The 16,278-nt window shown below is 41.7% G+C and overlaps 2 protein-coding genes across 12 annotated transcripts in view; one reads left to right on the forward strand and one right to left on the reverse strand.

The window, feature by feature from the left end:
• Nucleotides 1–16,278, forward strand: part of ralgps2 (Ral GEF with PH domain and SH3 binding motif 2) — a 486,036-nt gene that overhangs the window by 224,301 nt on the left and 245,457 nt on the right. For all 11 annotated transcript variants that reach the window (XM_069937722.1, XM_069937721.1, XM_069937720.1 and 8 more), the window contains 2 exons: nucleotides 7,891–7,980; nucleotides 8,090–8,182. In XM_069937722.1, coding sequence (XP_069793823.1) covers nucleotides 7,891–7,980; nucleotides 8,090–8,182 — 183 coding nt within the window. The remainder of the gene's footprint in view (nucleotides 1–7,890; nucleotides 7,981–8,089; nucleotides 8,183–16,278) is intronic.
• The window catches only part of angptl1a (angiopoietin-like 1a), a 91,120-nt gene continuing 82,886 nt past the window's right edge, over nucleotides 8,045–16,278 (reverse strand). Inside the window, exon 5 of the mRNA XM_069937729.1 lies at nucleotides 8,045–9,390. Within this exon, the coding sequence (XP_069793830.1) occupies nucleotides 9,344–9,390 (47 nt within the window). The 3' untranslated portion in view covers nucleotides 8,045–9,343. The remainder of the gene's footprint in view (nucleotides 9,391–16,278) is intronic.

Here is a 16,278-nt window from a genome sequence, read left to right on the forward strand (position 1 = left end):
ATGAGACGCATGGAGGCACACATTACTGTCCCATGGGGATCCAGGGGTCGGCTCGGCAGTTGTAAATCCAGGGTGTACCATCTCGACCCAAGGAGCAGCCACCTTTGCTGAGCTGTCAGCTGCGGACCTTCTCTTTCCAGGATACCATTCCTGCTCACACTCCCACCAAATGCTTGGACCAGTGCTGGTGGTTGTACCATCTGCACAAACATTCCTAATATCTACTCACCATTTGGGGACTCACCCTAAAGTTGGAACTTTGTATTGACTAGATTTTGCACAGGGAAAGACTTGCCCTTGAGCAACACACCCCACAGAGAATTGCCAGATATGTGGCTGTTACTTTGTGTGGGGAAAAATTGGTTGGCGATCATTATCTCCCCAACACAGGAATTTAGAAAACCACTGAGCAGGGCAGTCCCCCCACCCCCCCCCCCCCCCCCCCCCACCCTCACCCCTCAGAGTTCTGTTTTCAGTGTTAGCAGGGATCAGTGTTCACAGCAGTCCTTTGGCAGCATTAAAATTGTTGGCTGTATTTGCTTATTCATCAGCCACGCATCCAACCACCGCTCTGTGCCGCCATCACTGCTTCCAGCACCCGCAGATGAGTCATCCTGTGAATGAGGGAAATTTGCACTCTCAGGGTCAGTATGTGTGTAGGTATGCACTTCGTGCCTGGTTCGCCTGGAAACGCAGCCCAACACATGTTCCCTGGTCTGCGTGCCACTATCTCCCCACTTCTCAGCAGTCCCTCTGGCTGCTACACCCATACCTTCCCCAAGTCCTCCACAAGTTCCTCCTCTTCCAATTTTGGCAGGTCGGAGATGACCAAATGGTGAGATAATGGGGATTCCCCCTTTGACCAATATGTCAGGAATTCAGGTGATTAAGCACACTGAGCTACTCCTGCAAGGTATGGGTGGGTGTCAGTGTGTGCATCTGTCGCTTGAGCCCCGATAGCTGTGGGAGATGAGGGATGTGCAGCAGCCATGAGGTGCCGTTCTCCGCGGCCCAATTCTGGACTTTGATGCTGGTGAAGTGGGAACTCTGGTCTGATTGGACCTCCCATGGCACTCCATTCGTCAATGACACGTTGTAGTCCCTTGATGGTGATGTCCTGGTTGGCACAGTCTCATGACACCTGAATAGGTGTCTACCATAGTGAAGATGTATAGTTTTTTATTTTGGCTTATTTGAAACACATGACCCTCCGATTACACATGGCCACACAATAAACAGGATTGTTATGCTGTTCGTTTCTTTTGACTTGGAAACTATATTGTGAAAGAAAGCCTGGAAAACCACAACTCCTGCTCATTGACACTTGGCACAGCATTAAGGCATATAGGAATGTTGCAGAATAAACATCCAGAGATTGGAACTCAAGTTTCCTTGTGGCAGCTGTGGAACTTTGACATGGGTATTTATTGAAGAAAATGTGTAATTAGTTTTGTGATCATCATTACCACAAGTTTAAGAGCAATTAGAAAAGACCAATAAATGTTCACGACGACTGCTCTGCTCAGATACTGAAAGACAAAACATTTGAAAAGAAACAGCAACACAATTCAGTAAAATATGCCAGTGTTGTTGTTAAACACACAAAAAAATTCTTTGCATTTATTTCCTCCAATTTTTCATTGGGAAATAAACTCAAAAAAAATTGTGTGAAATATATTTGAAAATGTATTTAAAATTTTCAGTCCTCAAAGAAGTCCATTAGAGAATTCTGAGTATTGTATTGAGTTACAGATGAGTTTTATTCAAATTTTGTGAAGTTTAGGAAATTTTATTTGAGAAGCTACAGAAGTTAGGACTGTTCTCTTGGTAGAGAGATGGTGAAAGATAACGTCAAAAATTTTCAAGATGACAATAAATAAAAACAGTCTCTGGTAAGTATTCTCACCAGCAAGGCTGAGAATCATGACTAAGGGAGCATATTCTACTTGTAAAAATGGTAGAACTGAATCTTAAGAATGATTCTAAAACATTATTAGGAACCAAAGTAGAGTGGTGACACAAGGCGTGATGATTCAATTTTTGGTTTTGCTAATGTTATTTTACAAACTCTCACTCAATAGTGTTTTTTTTCCATTTGAAATACTAATTTGTTGTACTAGTCAAAGCTATTAGCTGATGATAATATTGTGGTGTTCTTTTTAGATAGCATGCTTAATATGAACCAACTGTATTTTTGATACAAGATATTTTTAAGTAATATACCATGAATGTAGCCCTAATATACTGTAGCACTGCTAAAGACAGAGCTGCTGAAATAAATACTGTCCACACCAAACAAGTAAACCAGAAACTGCCATTTATACAAACCACACGGGTTCCTTTTTAAGGGGAGGTGAGAGGCTCACGGGAGTGATGTTATAATGCCGCTGTGAGGCCTGGACGTCCCCCTGGCAATGCGCTCCTATAGTCTGGAACTTCTGCACGGTGGGGGTGGGGGAAGCCCTGTGCCCTGCCACATTGGCTGTTCACTACGGTGATTCAGCTCGTAATGTGCGGGTTGACTCAGCCCGCTACATCACCCACCCCCCCCCCCCCCCCCCCCGCCAGAATCGCAGTCTCTTTGGGTGAGGTATGGGAGATTGTCTTTGGGCAGGTGCCCCTGGTGCTGTAGTGTAGGGGCAGGGAAAAGCTCTGAACAGATCAAGTGGACATTCTTAAGGCGGTCGACTGTAAACCTGTCGTGCCTGCCTCCAATGTCTAGGGTCTATAAACCCTCCCTTCTCAGTACCTTGAAAGGCCCTTTGTTTGCCCCATCTTCGCAGCTTTGAGTTCTTGTGGGACGTGTCAGGTTGGCATCCTGAGGGTGGTGGTAGGATGTGGATAGGTGGTGTGGTTCCTCAGCTGCTATAGGATGTCCATGGCGTTTGGTGGTGGTTCCGCCGAGCCAAAATGGGCGTCACCTGGGTTGGAGAGTGGTGCACCATAGACCATTTCCGCTGATGAGGTGGGGAGGCCCTCTTTAGGTGCTGTGAGGGTGCCCAGCAGGACCCATGGGAGTTCATCCATCCAGTTGGGCCAAAGCAGCCATGATTTGAGGGCTGCTTTTAGATGGTGGTGTAAGCGCTTTCCTACCAGCACATTAGATTGGGGGTGGTAGGCGGTTGTGTGGTGTAGCTGGCTGAGGTAGAATTTGGCCATGGTCGCCCAGAGGGAAGAGGTAAATTGGGCTCCCAGGTACCAAGTTATGTGGGAAAGGGGACACCAAAACGGGTGGCCCACTGTAAGGTAAAGGCTCTTGCACAGGTCTCCATGTCACAGGCCAGCATGGGCACTGCCTCTGGTCAGTGTGTAAAGCGGTTGACCATGCTGAAAAGGTACCTCATTCCCTGGCTGATGGGAAGGGGCTCTACAATGTTAATGTGCACGTGGTTGAACCTATCTGCTGTGGGTGGGAAACGTGCACTGGGCCTTTAGTGTGCAAATGGACTTTGGTTCTCTGACATGGTACACAGGATTTTGCCCAAAGTGAAACTTTGCATCAAAGTCAGTGCCATATGAACCTATTTGAAATGAGGCGGACTGTTGACCAGATAGAAGGATGAGAGAGTCCATGCACTTGATTGAATACCCATCATCTGCAGGTCGCGGGCAGGATTGGCCTGGGGTGGCCTGTAGACATATTGCACAGGAGCGTTGGGCCTATTGGGTCCAGCACAAACTCCTCAATTTGTAGGCTGGTGATGGTTCTGTGGTATGCCTGTGTGTTGGCATCTTCAGCCTGGTCCTTGGCGAGCTAAGATGTGTCGATACCACCTGTCACCTTGGAGATCGTTGGCCTGGACAGTGCGTCAGCTACCATGTTGGGCTTCCCCGCTACACGCCGAATGTCCATTGTATATTCAGAGATGTATGTTGCCTCACTGACCAGGGGTCCAAGAATTTTCCCAGTGCCTGCACCAGTGGCTTATGGACTGTGTAGGCCATGAACACTCGGCCTTTGAGGATGTACAAGAAATGGCATATAGCCAGGTACATTGCCTGCAGTTCGCGATCAATAGTGCTGTATTTCAGCTTGGGTGGATGGAGGTGTTTGCTGAAGAAAGCGAGTGGTTGTCACTGGTGATCCACCCACTGTTGCAGCACTGGTCTGAGGTGTCTGTTGTTAACGACGGGGGTAAGTCTGGATCTGGGTATGCCAGGAATGTGGCTTTGGAAAGTGCTGATTTAGTCTACTGGAGTGCCTCCACAGACCAGTTGGCTCCGTGTTACCTGCCTTAACAAGATCAAAGAGAGGCTGCATGGTGCCTGCTGCTCCTGGGAGGAAGTGATGATAGAAATTCACAATCCCAAGGAATTCTTGCTGGCTTTTGAGGGTTTTGGGTTTGGGAAAGTACAGAATGGACTTGACCTTGTCAGGCAAAGGTGTTGCTCCTTTGCTGGAGAAGTCCAAGAAAGTTGATAGTGGACAAACCAAACTGGCACTTGCACAGATTGATGGTTAGCCTGAAAATCTGTAGCCGGGCAAACAGGCATTTTAAATGTTCTTTGTGGATCCTGGCGTCTGGGCTTGGCAATGAGGAAGTTGTCCAGATACATGAAAATCCCCTCCAGGTCTCTTACCACTATGTCCATGAGGTGCTGGAATGTTTGGGCCGCATTTTTCAGCCCAAATGGCATTCTCATGACCTTGAAGAGGCCAAACGTGGTGATTATGGCCATCTTCTGGACGTTGTCCTGGTGCACTGGGATCTAGTGTTAGCCTTTCATCAGATCGACTTTGGAAAAAATCAGGGCACCTTGGAGTCATGTGGCAAAGACCTGTATGTGTGGGTGGGGGTATCTGTCCAGTACCGTTGCGTCATTGAGCCTGCGGTAGTCTTCGCAGGGAGTTCTTTGGGACCATGTGTAGTGGGGAAGCCCACGGGGTGTTGGAACGGCGGAAAATTCTCAATTCCTCCATCATGGCAAAATCAGCCTTGGCTTGGAGGAGCTTATCTTGGGGCAGTCGCTGTACCCGCGGGTACACGGGTGGTCCGGTGGTCTCAATGTGGTGTTGCACACCATGTGCTGGTTCCACATCATGGAGGTTGGGGGCCAGTATAGCGGGGAAGTCAGTGAGCATTGTGGTGTTCTTGTTTTGTTCAACAGCATGGATTCCCAAGGGCCCCAAAGTGTGTTGGCTCAGTGTGAGGGGGAAATCCTTGAAGTTGGTAGCATCGGTTGAGGTCGACCAGGAGTTCGTTTGCCTGGAGGAAATCTGCTCTTAGGAGAGCCTGGCCTACTGAGGTGATGGTACAGTCCCACCTGAAAACGACGTTCCTGGTGTGAATGGTCACGCTATGTGTCCCATAGGTGGGGATGGTTGAATTGTTGGTAGCCTGTAGGGGTAGACCTCTGGCATTGTTCTTCCGCTCAAAGAACATGGGCAGAACTAGATTGATTTCTATCAGGACTTCCCATTGGACCTTCTGGTCACAAAGATAAAGCTAGCCTTTTCTGGTGCCAACCTCCAAGGCCACTAACGGCAGCTGGCTTGCTCATTTCCCTACATTGGACTGGGTTTGAAGGTGCAGGGCAGTATGCAGTACCGGGCATTGCGGCCCCATTGATGGTGGTAGTAGCAGTACCCTGCTGTTTTGAAACTGTGGTTGCTGCCTTGTGGCTGGACTGCTGCGATGGCTGCTGTGGGGGCAGACAAGGTGGCCGAGATTTGTGCTGTTGCTTCCGCTGCGCATGGAGTCATTTGTGAGTGTGGTTGCGAGTGAGGTATGGTTCAGCAAAGACCATGTTGGAGAGATGGAAGAGACAACATTGACCGGCAATTTGGAAAGGAACAAGGCCTCAAACAGGAAGCATTTGTGTGTCTGTCTGCAAGGACCACTAGCTCCTGCATCAATTCTGAGGGGTTGCGATCACCTAGCCACTGCGTGTTAAGTACACGAGCGGCCCGTTTGTGCCAGTTGAGTTCAGATGACTTGAGCAAAAACTGTTTAAACATCATATACTTGCCAACCATGGGCGAGTTGCTGATAAACAGGGTAACCTTTGCTGCTGTGGTGGGGTCCACGGCACTGGAATTGTGATTCTGCAAGTTGCAGCCAGCTGTGTGGCTGTTTCACTCAGAATGGCAGCAAATGGATGCTTATAGCGTAAACTGCTGTGGGAGATCTGTTGGTGGCAGCTGCTTGGGCTGTGGACGAGTCGGCAGGATTCATCTTGCTACGTGTTGTGGGTTAGAACCTGTTTGGGGTCACCACTATAGGTAAAGGCAGAGCTGCTGAAATAAATGCTGTCCACACCAAGCAAGTAAACCAGTAACTGCGGTTTATTCAAACCACGTTCATTCCTTTTTAAGTGGAGGCGACAGGCTCACGGGAGTGATGTCGTAATGCCTGGAACTTCTGTGCAGTGGGGGAAAGCCTCTGTTCCATGCCACGTTGGCTGTTTGCTATGGTGATTCGGCCCATCGTGTGCAGAGTTCACCCGGCCTGCTCCACCACCATGCTTTTAATTTCTTAAGCTCTTGTCCTTGTATGAAAGGCTATGTTGAGGAGAAATCAGTTTGACTGTTGTATAATAGTTTTTCAAAATATGCACTCCAAATATGTGAAATTCTGTGAATTTTCTGAGAAGATCTTCAGAAAGAAGATCCAACTTGAGTCTCCCAACCCATTAGATCCCAATACAAAAGATTATTTCTACATTTATTGATTTTTCCTTTGCTTCTGCCAGAACCAGCTTGATTGTTGGTTTTGGCAAAGATTTACTGGAGTATTTTGATGAGAGAAGTATAACGTTAACTCAGATAAAGAAACTCAGTTTCTTTATAGCGGTTTATAGTTCTGAGCAGTTAAACAAAAATGAACATCAGTACAGTATTGAGCATAAATGACAGGTGCTTTCATTCTTCTAATTATTAACTGAAGATTCTCTTGACAAGACTATCTTAAGTTGGAAGCAGCCGTAAATAAAATAAACGTGTGCTGCTGAAGCATAAGACTGGCCCAATCAGCTCTTGAGAGGTTGTAGCCAAGTGTACTTTGAAACTGAACTGCACAAGTTTTGCAGTTTCAAACCATTAATTATTTCCTTGAGATTTCATGGCAACCAGTAATTCCAATTTCGCTTTATGATTTGCACAATAGCTTGTTTTCTTCAGCCATTAATAACCTTACTTTCAGCTATTTAGACATTTCAGTGCTGAGGAATGGTAAAGCACTGACACCTGTTTTTTTTTCCTCAAAGATCAAAAACTAAAATAAGTTAATTTTTTAACAACAAATTTGGTAGAACTAAAATATCAGAAAATGGAATTGGATATTTTCATAGGCCTTCAGATGACCTTGCATTTCATTTTGACCTCAGATGTGAATGCCTTTTTGTTTTTATCCCAGACCTAAATTCACCATCAGTTTGAACTGTTACATTCCAGCTGAATCACACATCCTATCCTTATTTGTATTCTTTATTTAACTCCAAGACCCTCAGATTAATTTCCCAGGCACCCAGCAGTCAACTCTGCACCTATCAACCAAAGGGCTGATTCATCACTCCCACTAGCTTCATGAGGAGAAATTGGTTCATTCTGAACTGTGATTTTTCACATGCCTTCACACTCCAAGGCCATCAGAAGTCCAGGCTTTGACTAGATTTTGTCATTATCACTTAAAATGGTAATGGAAGCAACCTCTTGCTAAAAAGCTTGATTGATGTGCTCCTGTGATCTCATTTAAGTATGATACTCTAGAGATTTCATTTACAGGGGAAAAAAAATCAAGAGTTGAAGATCGAGGGACTAAAAGATGAGCAAATAAGCATTTGGAGGGATAGCATTTGTGTGATGTAGATACGTTGGGGTACTGTGTGAGTTTATACAGTATTGGTTGATTTATCTTCTTGTGCAGAATTCAATTTTTTTTTCATCTTTAGGTCAGCTTTTGGGTTGTCCGAGAAATTCTTACTGCACAAACACTAAAAATAAGAGCAGAAGTTTTGAGCCACTATGTGAAAACTGCAAAGGTATGCAAATATCATATTGTACAATACTACAATTGATGATTCCAGTTACCTTAATCAGGTTTCAGTTTTATTCTTGTTTACACCTGTTGCACATTTATCTCATTTGCAGAAATTGTATGAGCTGAATAACCTCCATGCACTAATGGCTGTCGTGTCTGGATTGCAGAGTGCTCCCATTTTCAGGCTGACCAAAACATGGGCAGTAAGTGCTGTAAATCATATTTATGAACATCAAAGAGTTCATGTAACAAGTGATTTAAAAAAATAAGCACTATCGTGAAATGGAAATTTTTAAAAATTGTCACGTGGGGAGGACAAAACAGAGTTAAAATTTCAGAATACTGACCTAGAATATAGAAAAAGTTAAATTTTAAGAAGGTGTTATTTCATGAAACTTTTTTTTGAGCAAATGGAAGTCCACAATCTTTGTGTAACTTGGATTCCTCCTGTGTTTTTTTGCAGGAAGATTGACATGTACAAATTTAGTTAGCTATTCCCTTAAAATACATTCAGCTCAAAATTTAACTTCTGGTTTCATTCATTTGGTAGAAATATTATTTTGGACTGAAAGTGCAAAAAGTAACAGTAGTTACATAATTTAGTGCAAGGAGTTCATTGCTTTCCTTTAATGTGGTACAATGTGATTTACATTCATCAGGTGCAAAGATAAAACTTTGCTCTCTTGTGCCTAAGTTTATGGAAAGAGGGCTGTGACATTTCTGGGCTGACATAAACTCAAAAGGCATGTACTAGAATAACTGAATCCATGTGTCTGAAGTTTCCCCAAGGACTTGTTATTGGCTCTTTCTTATTTAAATTTTTATGATGCACATCATCATCATTTGAAGATGTGTTGAACTCCACATGAATGCTATCAGCAGGTGTCTCCATTTCTCACTATGTCAGCTACTAATTTGCAATATTTGTTTAACATGCAGTGTTGAATGAACAGAAATTATCTCTAATTATATGACTAAAATTTATGAGTCAGTCTTTTTCCTGATCAGTGATGCTGTTCTCCCTTGCCAATTTTCTTCCAGTCTGTTGGCATGAAAGTTCTTTTGGGCCAAGAGATGAAATAGTGATTTCTCCATCATCAACTTCATCTACCCCATGGCTTTGCACATTTCCAGTCCTGCTTCAGCCCTTCTGAGTTATCCATGTCTTCATTTGTTGTCAATTGTTCCATTGTTCTCACCAGTCTTCCACTTTTAATCTGAGATGTCTGAAGACTTCATTAAAACTCTTGCATCAAATTTCTATTTACCCAAGGTCTTACTGATTTGTTGACTTACATTCTTTTACTATTTCCTTGCTCTTCTCCATCACTAATTTGCTCTTTGAATTTTTTTTCCTTTTATAGTCAGCCATGCATCCTCATTTTCATTGCTCTAGTTTTGTTGGCTATGCCTAGAAAAACAGAGCATGGATAATTAGTGTTTGCTTCAGCCAAGCATTAATTTCATGATTAAACTTGGTGCCAGGTTCCAGTATTATTCCTTTCATAGGCCTTAAAGAGAAACAACATTCATTTCCTGTGTGGCTTCGGGAAATGCCATTAGCTTGCAATAAAATAAGATAAAATAAAATAAGACTATTGCAATTAATCTGAGATTCAGAAACGTAACAGAAGTTTATCTTTTCTGATTATTCCAGGAATAGTCTTAAAGTGTTGTCAAGTAGAGTCTTTGTTTAATTGTCCTGCAGTTCAGAACTGAATTCCCAATGTCAAATTGTTCAGACTTGAGTATCTCTCAGACACATGTTTGTGGTAAGAGTTTTAGACTTGCTGATGGTTTTGGATGCTCCACAGAGTGCAATGAAGGGAACCAATAAAGATCATAGAACAATATTTCTGAGAAACAAGGATTTAGGCCCATGATATCTGTGAAAATGATGCCCAAATTAAACTAAAACTTGTACGTGATACATTTTCCCTACATATTCATGGACTTATCTTAAAGCCTTCTATATGTTACTAGTGTATCTGCAACCACCACTACTCCTGTCAGCCTGCTTCTGTCACCTTCCACTCTGTGTATAAAAAAACTTTCCACCTTTCACCTGAAATGCATGTCCTCTGGTGTGTGATATTTTTACCCCAGAGGAAAAAAAATCTGTCTGTCTACCTCTTATAATTGTATAAACTTCAATCACATCTCCCCATAGCCTTGGATGCACCACAGAAAACAACCCAAGTTTGTCCAACCTCTCCCCAGAGCTCATATCTGTTAATCCAGTCAATATCCAAGTAAATTTCTTCTGTATCCTTTCCAAAGTTTCCATATCATTTCTTTCATGGGACAACCAATCTTCTCACTTGTTCCTTATACTCACCTGGAATATATCTCATGCCCTGAGGACTTTCATGCCCTTCAAAGGACAACTTACACTACCTCTGTAATGATCTCAAAATGCCTTAATATGTTAGCATTCTCCACACTTTGCTCCTATTGCTATTCTCATGTCCTTTTACCAAATTACTCAGTGAAAACCTTGTCCACTTAGTGAGATTTCAAACACACAAATTCCTTCCTTTGTCCTAATGTGGATAGACAATCTTTCAATGGATAGACTCTTGTTTCTCATGTAAATATAAAGTGCTTGGGATTCTCTTTTAACTCTACTCTCTAAGGACATTTCATGAACCCTTTTAGCTTTCTTGATGCCCTGGGTGAAGTATTTCTTGGCATCTTTATTTTCCTCAAAGGGCCTGTTTTATTTTAGCCTACCAAACCTTAAAAATTTTCTGGGGTATTATAGATACAGATATGATAGGAACAGTGGGAATTGAGATCTTAAGTGTTTTCAATTTTAGTCAAAGATATCATAGTTGTCTTTAGAGAGAATATTGCTGGAGAAATATCATGTCAGACAATGTGGGTAGAAATCAAGAATCAAGAAAGAGTCATTACCTTAATGGGTATTTATTATTGACCACCAAAAAATCACTGGGAGGTCGAGGATCAGACATGCTGAGGGATTGCTAATGTGCATAAAAATTGTAAAGCTGTTATTGTAAGTAATTTCAACTTTTCCAACATTGACTGGGAATGCCAGAGGGGATTGAATGGTGTGAACTTTTGTTAAGTGTATCCAGCAGAACCTTTTCCAGCAATGTGAATAGATCAACTGAAGGAGGGGCAATATTAGATAGACCTTGTTCTGGAGAATGAAGCTGGTCACGTAACTGAGGTATCCATATAGGAACACTGTGGGGCCAAGTGACTTCAGTTCTATGAAGGGTAGTTATGGTGAAGTGTAACATTGGTTCTTAGAATCCTATATCAGGCAACACCATGATTAGGCAGAAGTTATCTAATGTTAATTGGATGCTGGAGAGTAAGAAGACAATAGATGTTTAAAAATATGACAAAGAAGGTCTAGGATGAACAAGTTCAGAGTCGGGACAAGGGCAGAAGTGGCTCGATGAATGGATCCTGGTTAACAAGAAGTATCGAGGCACAGAATAGAAAGAAAAAGAAAGTATCTATCAGATGCAGGGAGACACATTCGAGGGATTACCCTAAGGATTATAAAGAATCCAGGAGCAAAGTGAAAATAAGGAGGGCTAAAAGATATTTTGACCTGGCTTTGCTGACAATGTAAGAAAGAATTGAAAAATATTTTGCAAATGTTTTAAAAACAAAAAGGTCATGAACTTAAGGATCTGAATGGGCATCTACAAAAAGAGCCAGAGGAGATGGGGAAGATAGTCAATGAATATTTTGTGAATGTGCTCGTTGTAGAACATGATAAGGAAATTGATTGGAGAGGGAGGTAACTAAAGATAGCCTGGGGCCTGTCTGCATTAGCAGTGAAGAGGTGTGAGCAGTCTTGGATTTTATCAAGGTGGATATATCTCTGGGTCCAAACCAGGTGCATCTTAGAACATTGTGAGAAGGCAGGGAGGAAATTGTTGGTATACCTTGACATAGATTTATTTACACATCCCTGAAGAAAGGAGAATTTTGAGAGGACTGGAGAATGGCAAATATGATACCAATATTTAAAAAGGCTGAAAGGATAATCCAGGTGACCACAGATCTCATAGTCAGATGTCAGTGGTAGAAAAACTGCTGGAGGGGATTCTGAGAGATAGAATTTATCATCATTTGTATGGGCAGGGAAAATTCGGGTAAACCAGCATGTATTTATGCATGGAAAATTGTGCCTCATGAGAATGATAGAATTTTTTGAAGAGGTGACAAAGAGGGTAGACAAGTGCAAGGCTGTTAATGCTACTTATATGGATTTAGTAAAGCATTTGATAAGGTCTCACATTGTAGGTTGGAATAGAAGGTTAGGGCATATAGGATATGGCAGAAAGCCAATGGTACATACAACATTGGTTGAGTTAAAAGAATCAGTAAGCAGTTTTGGAAGATAGTTTTTCAGTTGAGTACCTCAGGGATCATTACTTGCACCCTTGTTTTTTTGTAGTATAAGGAAATGATTTAGACAAGGATGTTTGTGGCAAGGAGAGTAAGTTTGCTGATGACACAAAAATATATGCTGCGGTTGACATTACCTGGGTTTGCAATAGCATCTTGACCTAATGGGGAGTTGGGCTAAGGAATGGCAGATGACGTTCAACTCTGAGAAGTGCAAGGTACTGTATTTAGATAAATGAATTGGGCAGGACTTGCTCTGATAATGGCAGTGCTCTAAAGAATGTTACGGAGCAGAGAAAACCAAGGCTGTATGTACACAGTTCTTTGATGATGGGAATATTATGTATATTTATGGTTGATGAGCTTTTGGAAAGATATTATAAATTTGGAAAAGTTCCGGGAGGATTATGAACGTCGCCAGGATTAGGGAATTTGAGTTGTTGTGAGACACTGGAAAATTTAGTCCTGTTTTCCTTAGATTGTAGGAGGTTGAGAGGGGATCTTATTCAGGGGGTGGCATGGTGTGTGTAGCAGTTAGTTCATCCCCTTTACAGCACCAGTGATCAGATTGGGGTTTGAATCCCGCACTATCTATAAGGAGTTTGTACATTCTCCCTGTGTCTGCTTGGGTGTTCCCTGGGTGCTCCGGTTCCCTCCCATCATTTTAAACGTACCACAGTTGTAGGTTAATTGGGTGTAAATTAGGCGACGTGGACTTGTGGGTAAAACTAGCCTGTAACTGTACTGAATGTCTAAATTTAAATTTAAAAAGTATTAAATCATGAGGGACATAGATAAGGTGAAAAATGACAGTCTATTTCCTTGAGAGGTAGAATCTAAGACAAGAGGCATAATTGTAAAGTGAAGGGGAGGGGGAACATGAGGGGACAGGTATTCATTGAGAAGATGCTGGCCATATGAAACAAGCTGCCAGAGTGGTAAAGGCAGGTATGTTAACTTCTTTTCTGAAACATTTGGATAATTACATGGATAGAAAGGGATTGAAGGGGCATGGACCTGTTGCGGGCATGTGGGGATAAAGCAGGATGGCACATTGTTCAGCATGGAGGAACAAGGCTTGTGACCCCATTTCCATGCTATAAGACTGTAACTCTGTGGACTTCCTTTTTTCTTTTTAACTTGGTTAATAATCTCTCTTGTCATCCAAGTTCTCAAATTTAGTTATCCCTATCCCTATCTCTATTCTTCATCCTTACTGGAACATGCCAGCCTTGGACTCTAATTAGTTGGCCCTTAAACGACTCCCACATGTTAGTTGTGGACTCGCATAATTCCACCAAACTCCTACCTAATCGTGTCATAATTTGCACTCTTTAATTGAGTAGATTCCCACAAGGTTCAGTCTTATAACTTTCTTGAAACTTAGAGTTGTGATCATTATTCTCAAAATGCATGTCTGGCTGCCACAGATACTGGCCCACTTATCTTCATTGATGGTGCAACTGCTGATGGCAGTAGCAAAATGAATTCTGAGGTATATAGAAACATCTTATCTGCTTTAAGTCCAAGCAAATGCCTCCAAACTCATTGGGCAGCACTTCATCCTATAGCAAGTCAATGATCCCAAACATATGGCAAAAACAACAAAGGAGTTTTTCAATTTTAAAAACTGGAAAATTCTTGAATGGCCAAGTACCTGATCTAAATCGAATTGAGCATGGCTTCCATATGCTGAAGAGAAAACTTAAGGGGATAAGCCCCAAAACAGGCAAGAGCTGAAGGCCATTTGAGGCCTGGCAGGGCATCACCAGAGAAGACACCTGGTGATGTCTATGGATCACAGACTTCAATCATTGCATCCCAGAGATATGCAATAAAGTACTAAGCATGACTACTTCAAAACATATGCCTTTTCCCCTATGCTCAAGAAGTAGATGCTGTCGATGTAATTTTTCTCTTGCATCTTTCCCAGAAGGGCTTAATTGCTCACATTTATGATATTATATTGAAATTACATCAGGGTCCAGTTGATAAGATTAAAAGAGCATGGAAATAGGATTTACAATTAATTATTTCTGATGATTTGTGGGAAAGGATTTTTAAACTTGTTAATACATCCTCAGTCTGCACCCGTCATTCACTTATCCAAACGCACATGTCTAAAGATAATTCTGCAGGAATATTTCCAGATGTCAATCTCCTTGCGACAGGTGTAACAATGGGATGGCATCATTAGTTCACTTACTTTGGATTTTCCTGTCATTTTTGGAATTTTTTTTAACACTTTATCAACTATTTTAGTTGTTATTACAGCCGAATCCAATTAGAACATTATTTGGAGTGGTGATGAAAGGTAGACATTTGTCATCATCTGATCACCATGTTGTTGCATTCACAACACTTATTGGCTAGAAGATCTATCTTGCTTAGGTGGAAAGAATCAATTCTGCCCACCTATGTCCAGTGGATATGCCAAACTTTAGCTTATTTAAATTTAGAGAAGATCAGATGTGCTATAATTGATACTGATATTAAGTTTGATAGAATGTGGTGCCTGTTTATGAATTTTTTTCATGATTTTTAAACCTGCTTTAATACATTATGTTTTATGATTGTTTTTCTTTTCATGTCAAATATTTTTATTCATGTTATGGAATATTTTCTTGTTTATTATTGAATCTTATTGTTTTAAGGCATTCCAAATTCTAATCTCCACTATTAGGTTATGGGTCAGGCTATTCATTTAATTTAGGATTAGTTTATTAGTTTATATCTTTCTATTGTTTTTATTATTTGAGTGTGGGGAATTAGTGCTGTTTGTTTATAATGTTTAATTATTTGATTCATAATCTGTAACCTCGCGTTCTATATATTATGTTTCTCTTTTATATGCTTAAATTTAAAATTAATTAAAAAAATTGGAAAAGAAAACATATACCATTGCTATGTCCAAAATATTATGGTACACCAAAATGAGTGCTGTAATTTCTACATCAAAATGATTACAAATAACCTTTAATAAAATCAGGAATATGCACTTTAATCACATATAAATTTGATTACAAATTTAAAACTGTGGAATCCAGGGGAAAATAAAGGGAAAAAATGTTTTTGTCCTAAAAATTGCATTTAAATAAAATGTAGATATACAGCACAGCAACAGGCCCTTTGGGCCAATGAGCCCGGCCCATCCAATTATACCCAATTTACTTCTATGTTTTGAAGGGTGGGAAGAAACTGAAGCCCCCAGGGAAAACCCACGCAGACATGGGAACAAATTCCTAACAGACAGCGCGGGACTTGAACTCCAGTCCCAATTGCTGATGCTGTAACAGTGTTGCGTTAACGGCTATGATAACTGTGCCAGCCCCAATTAAGGAGGGCACTGTAGATGACAAACAACGGTGGACCCCAGCACCAATCTCTGCAGCACACCACTGGTTACAGGCCTCGAATCTGACGATCAGTCCTCCCTTACCAAACTCTGAATCCAACCATCAAGCCAATACTGCATTCAATTGACCAGCTCACACTGGATCCCACATATTCTGGTCCTCTGGACCAGGCCAGCATATGAAACATTTTTGAAGGCCTTGCTAAAGTCATTTTGATTATGTCCACCATCCTGCCCTCATCAATCTTCTTGCTCACCTCTTCAAAATACTCGATCAAATTTGTGTGACAATGATTTTGCATGAACAAAGCCATATTAACAATACCTGATCGGTCCCTGCAATTTCAAACATGTATAGATTCTACCCCTCAGAATTTCCTCCAGTAACTTCCCCAAGATCACAAGCTAAAAGTTCCCTGTCTTTCCCTTGGAACTTTTTTTTTAAAAAAAGATACAACGTTAGCCACTCTTCAGTCTTTTAGCAGTTCACCCATCCCAAAAGAATGATACTGCCAGTGCTGTTGAAAATTCTTAACTGGCTTTTGACAT

This window comes from Narcine bancroftii, chromosome 5, assembly GCF_036971445.1.
Source record: "Narcine bancroftii isolate sNarBan1 chromosome 5, sNarBan1.hap1, whole genome shotgun sequence".
Lineage (NCBI taxonomy): Eukaryota > Metazoa > Chordata > Chondrichthyes > Torpediniformes > Narcinidae > Narcine > Narcine bancroftii.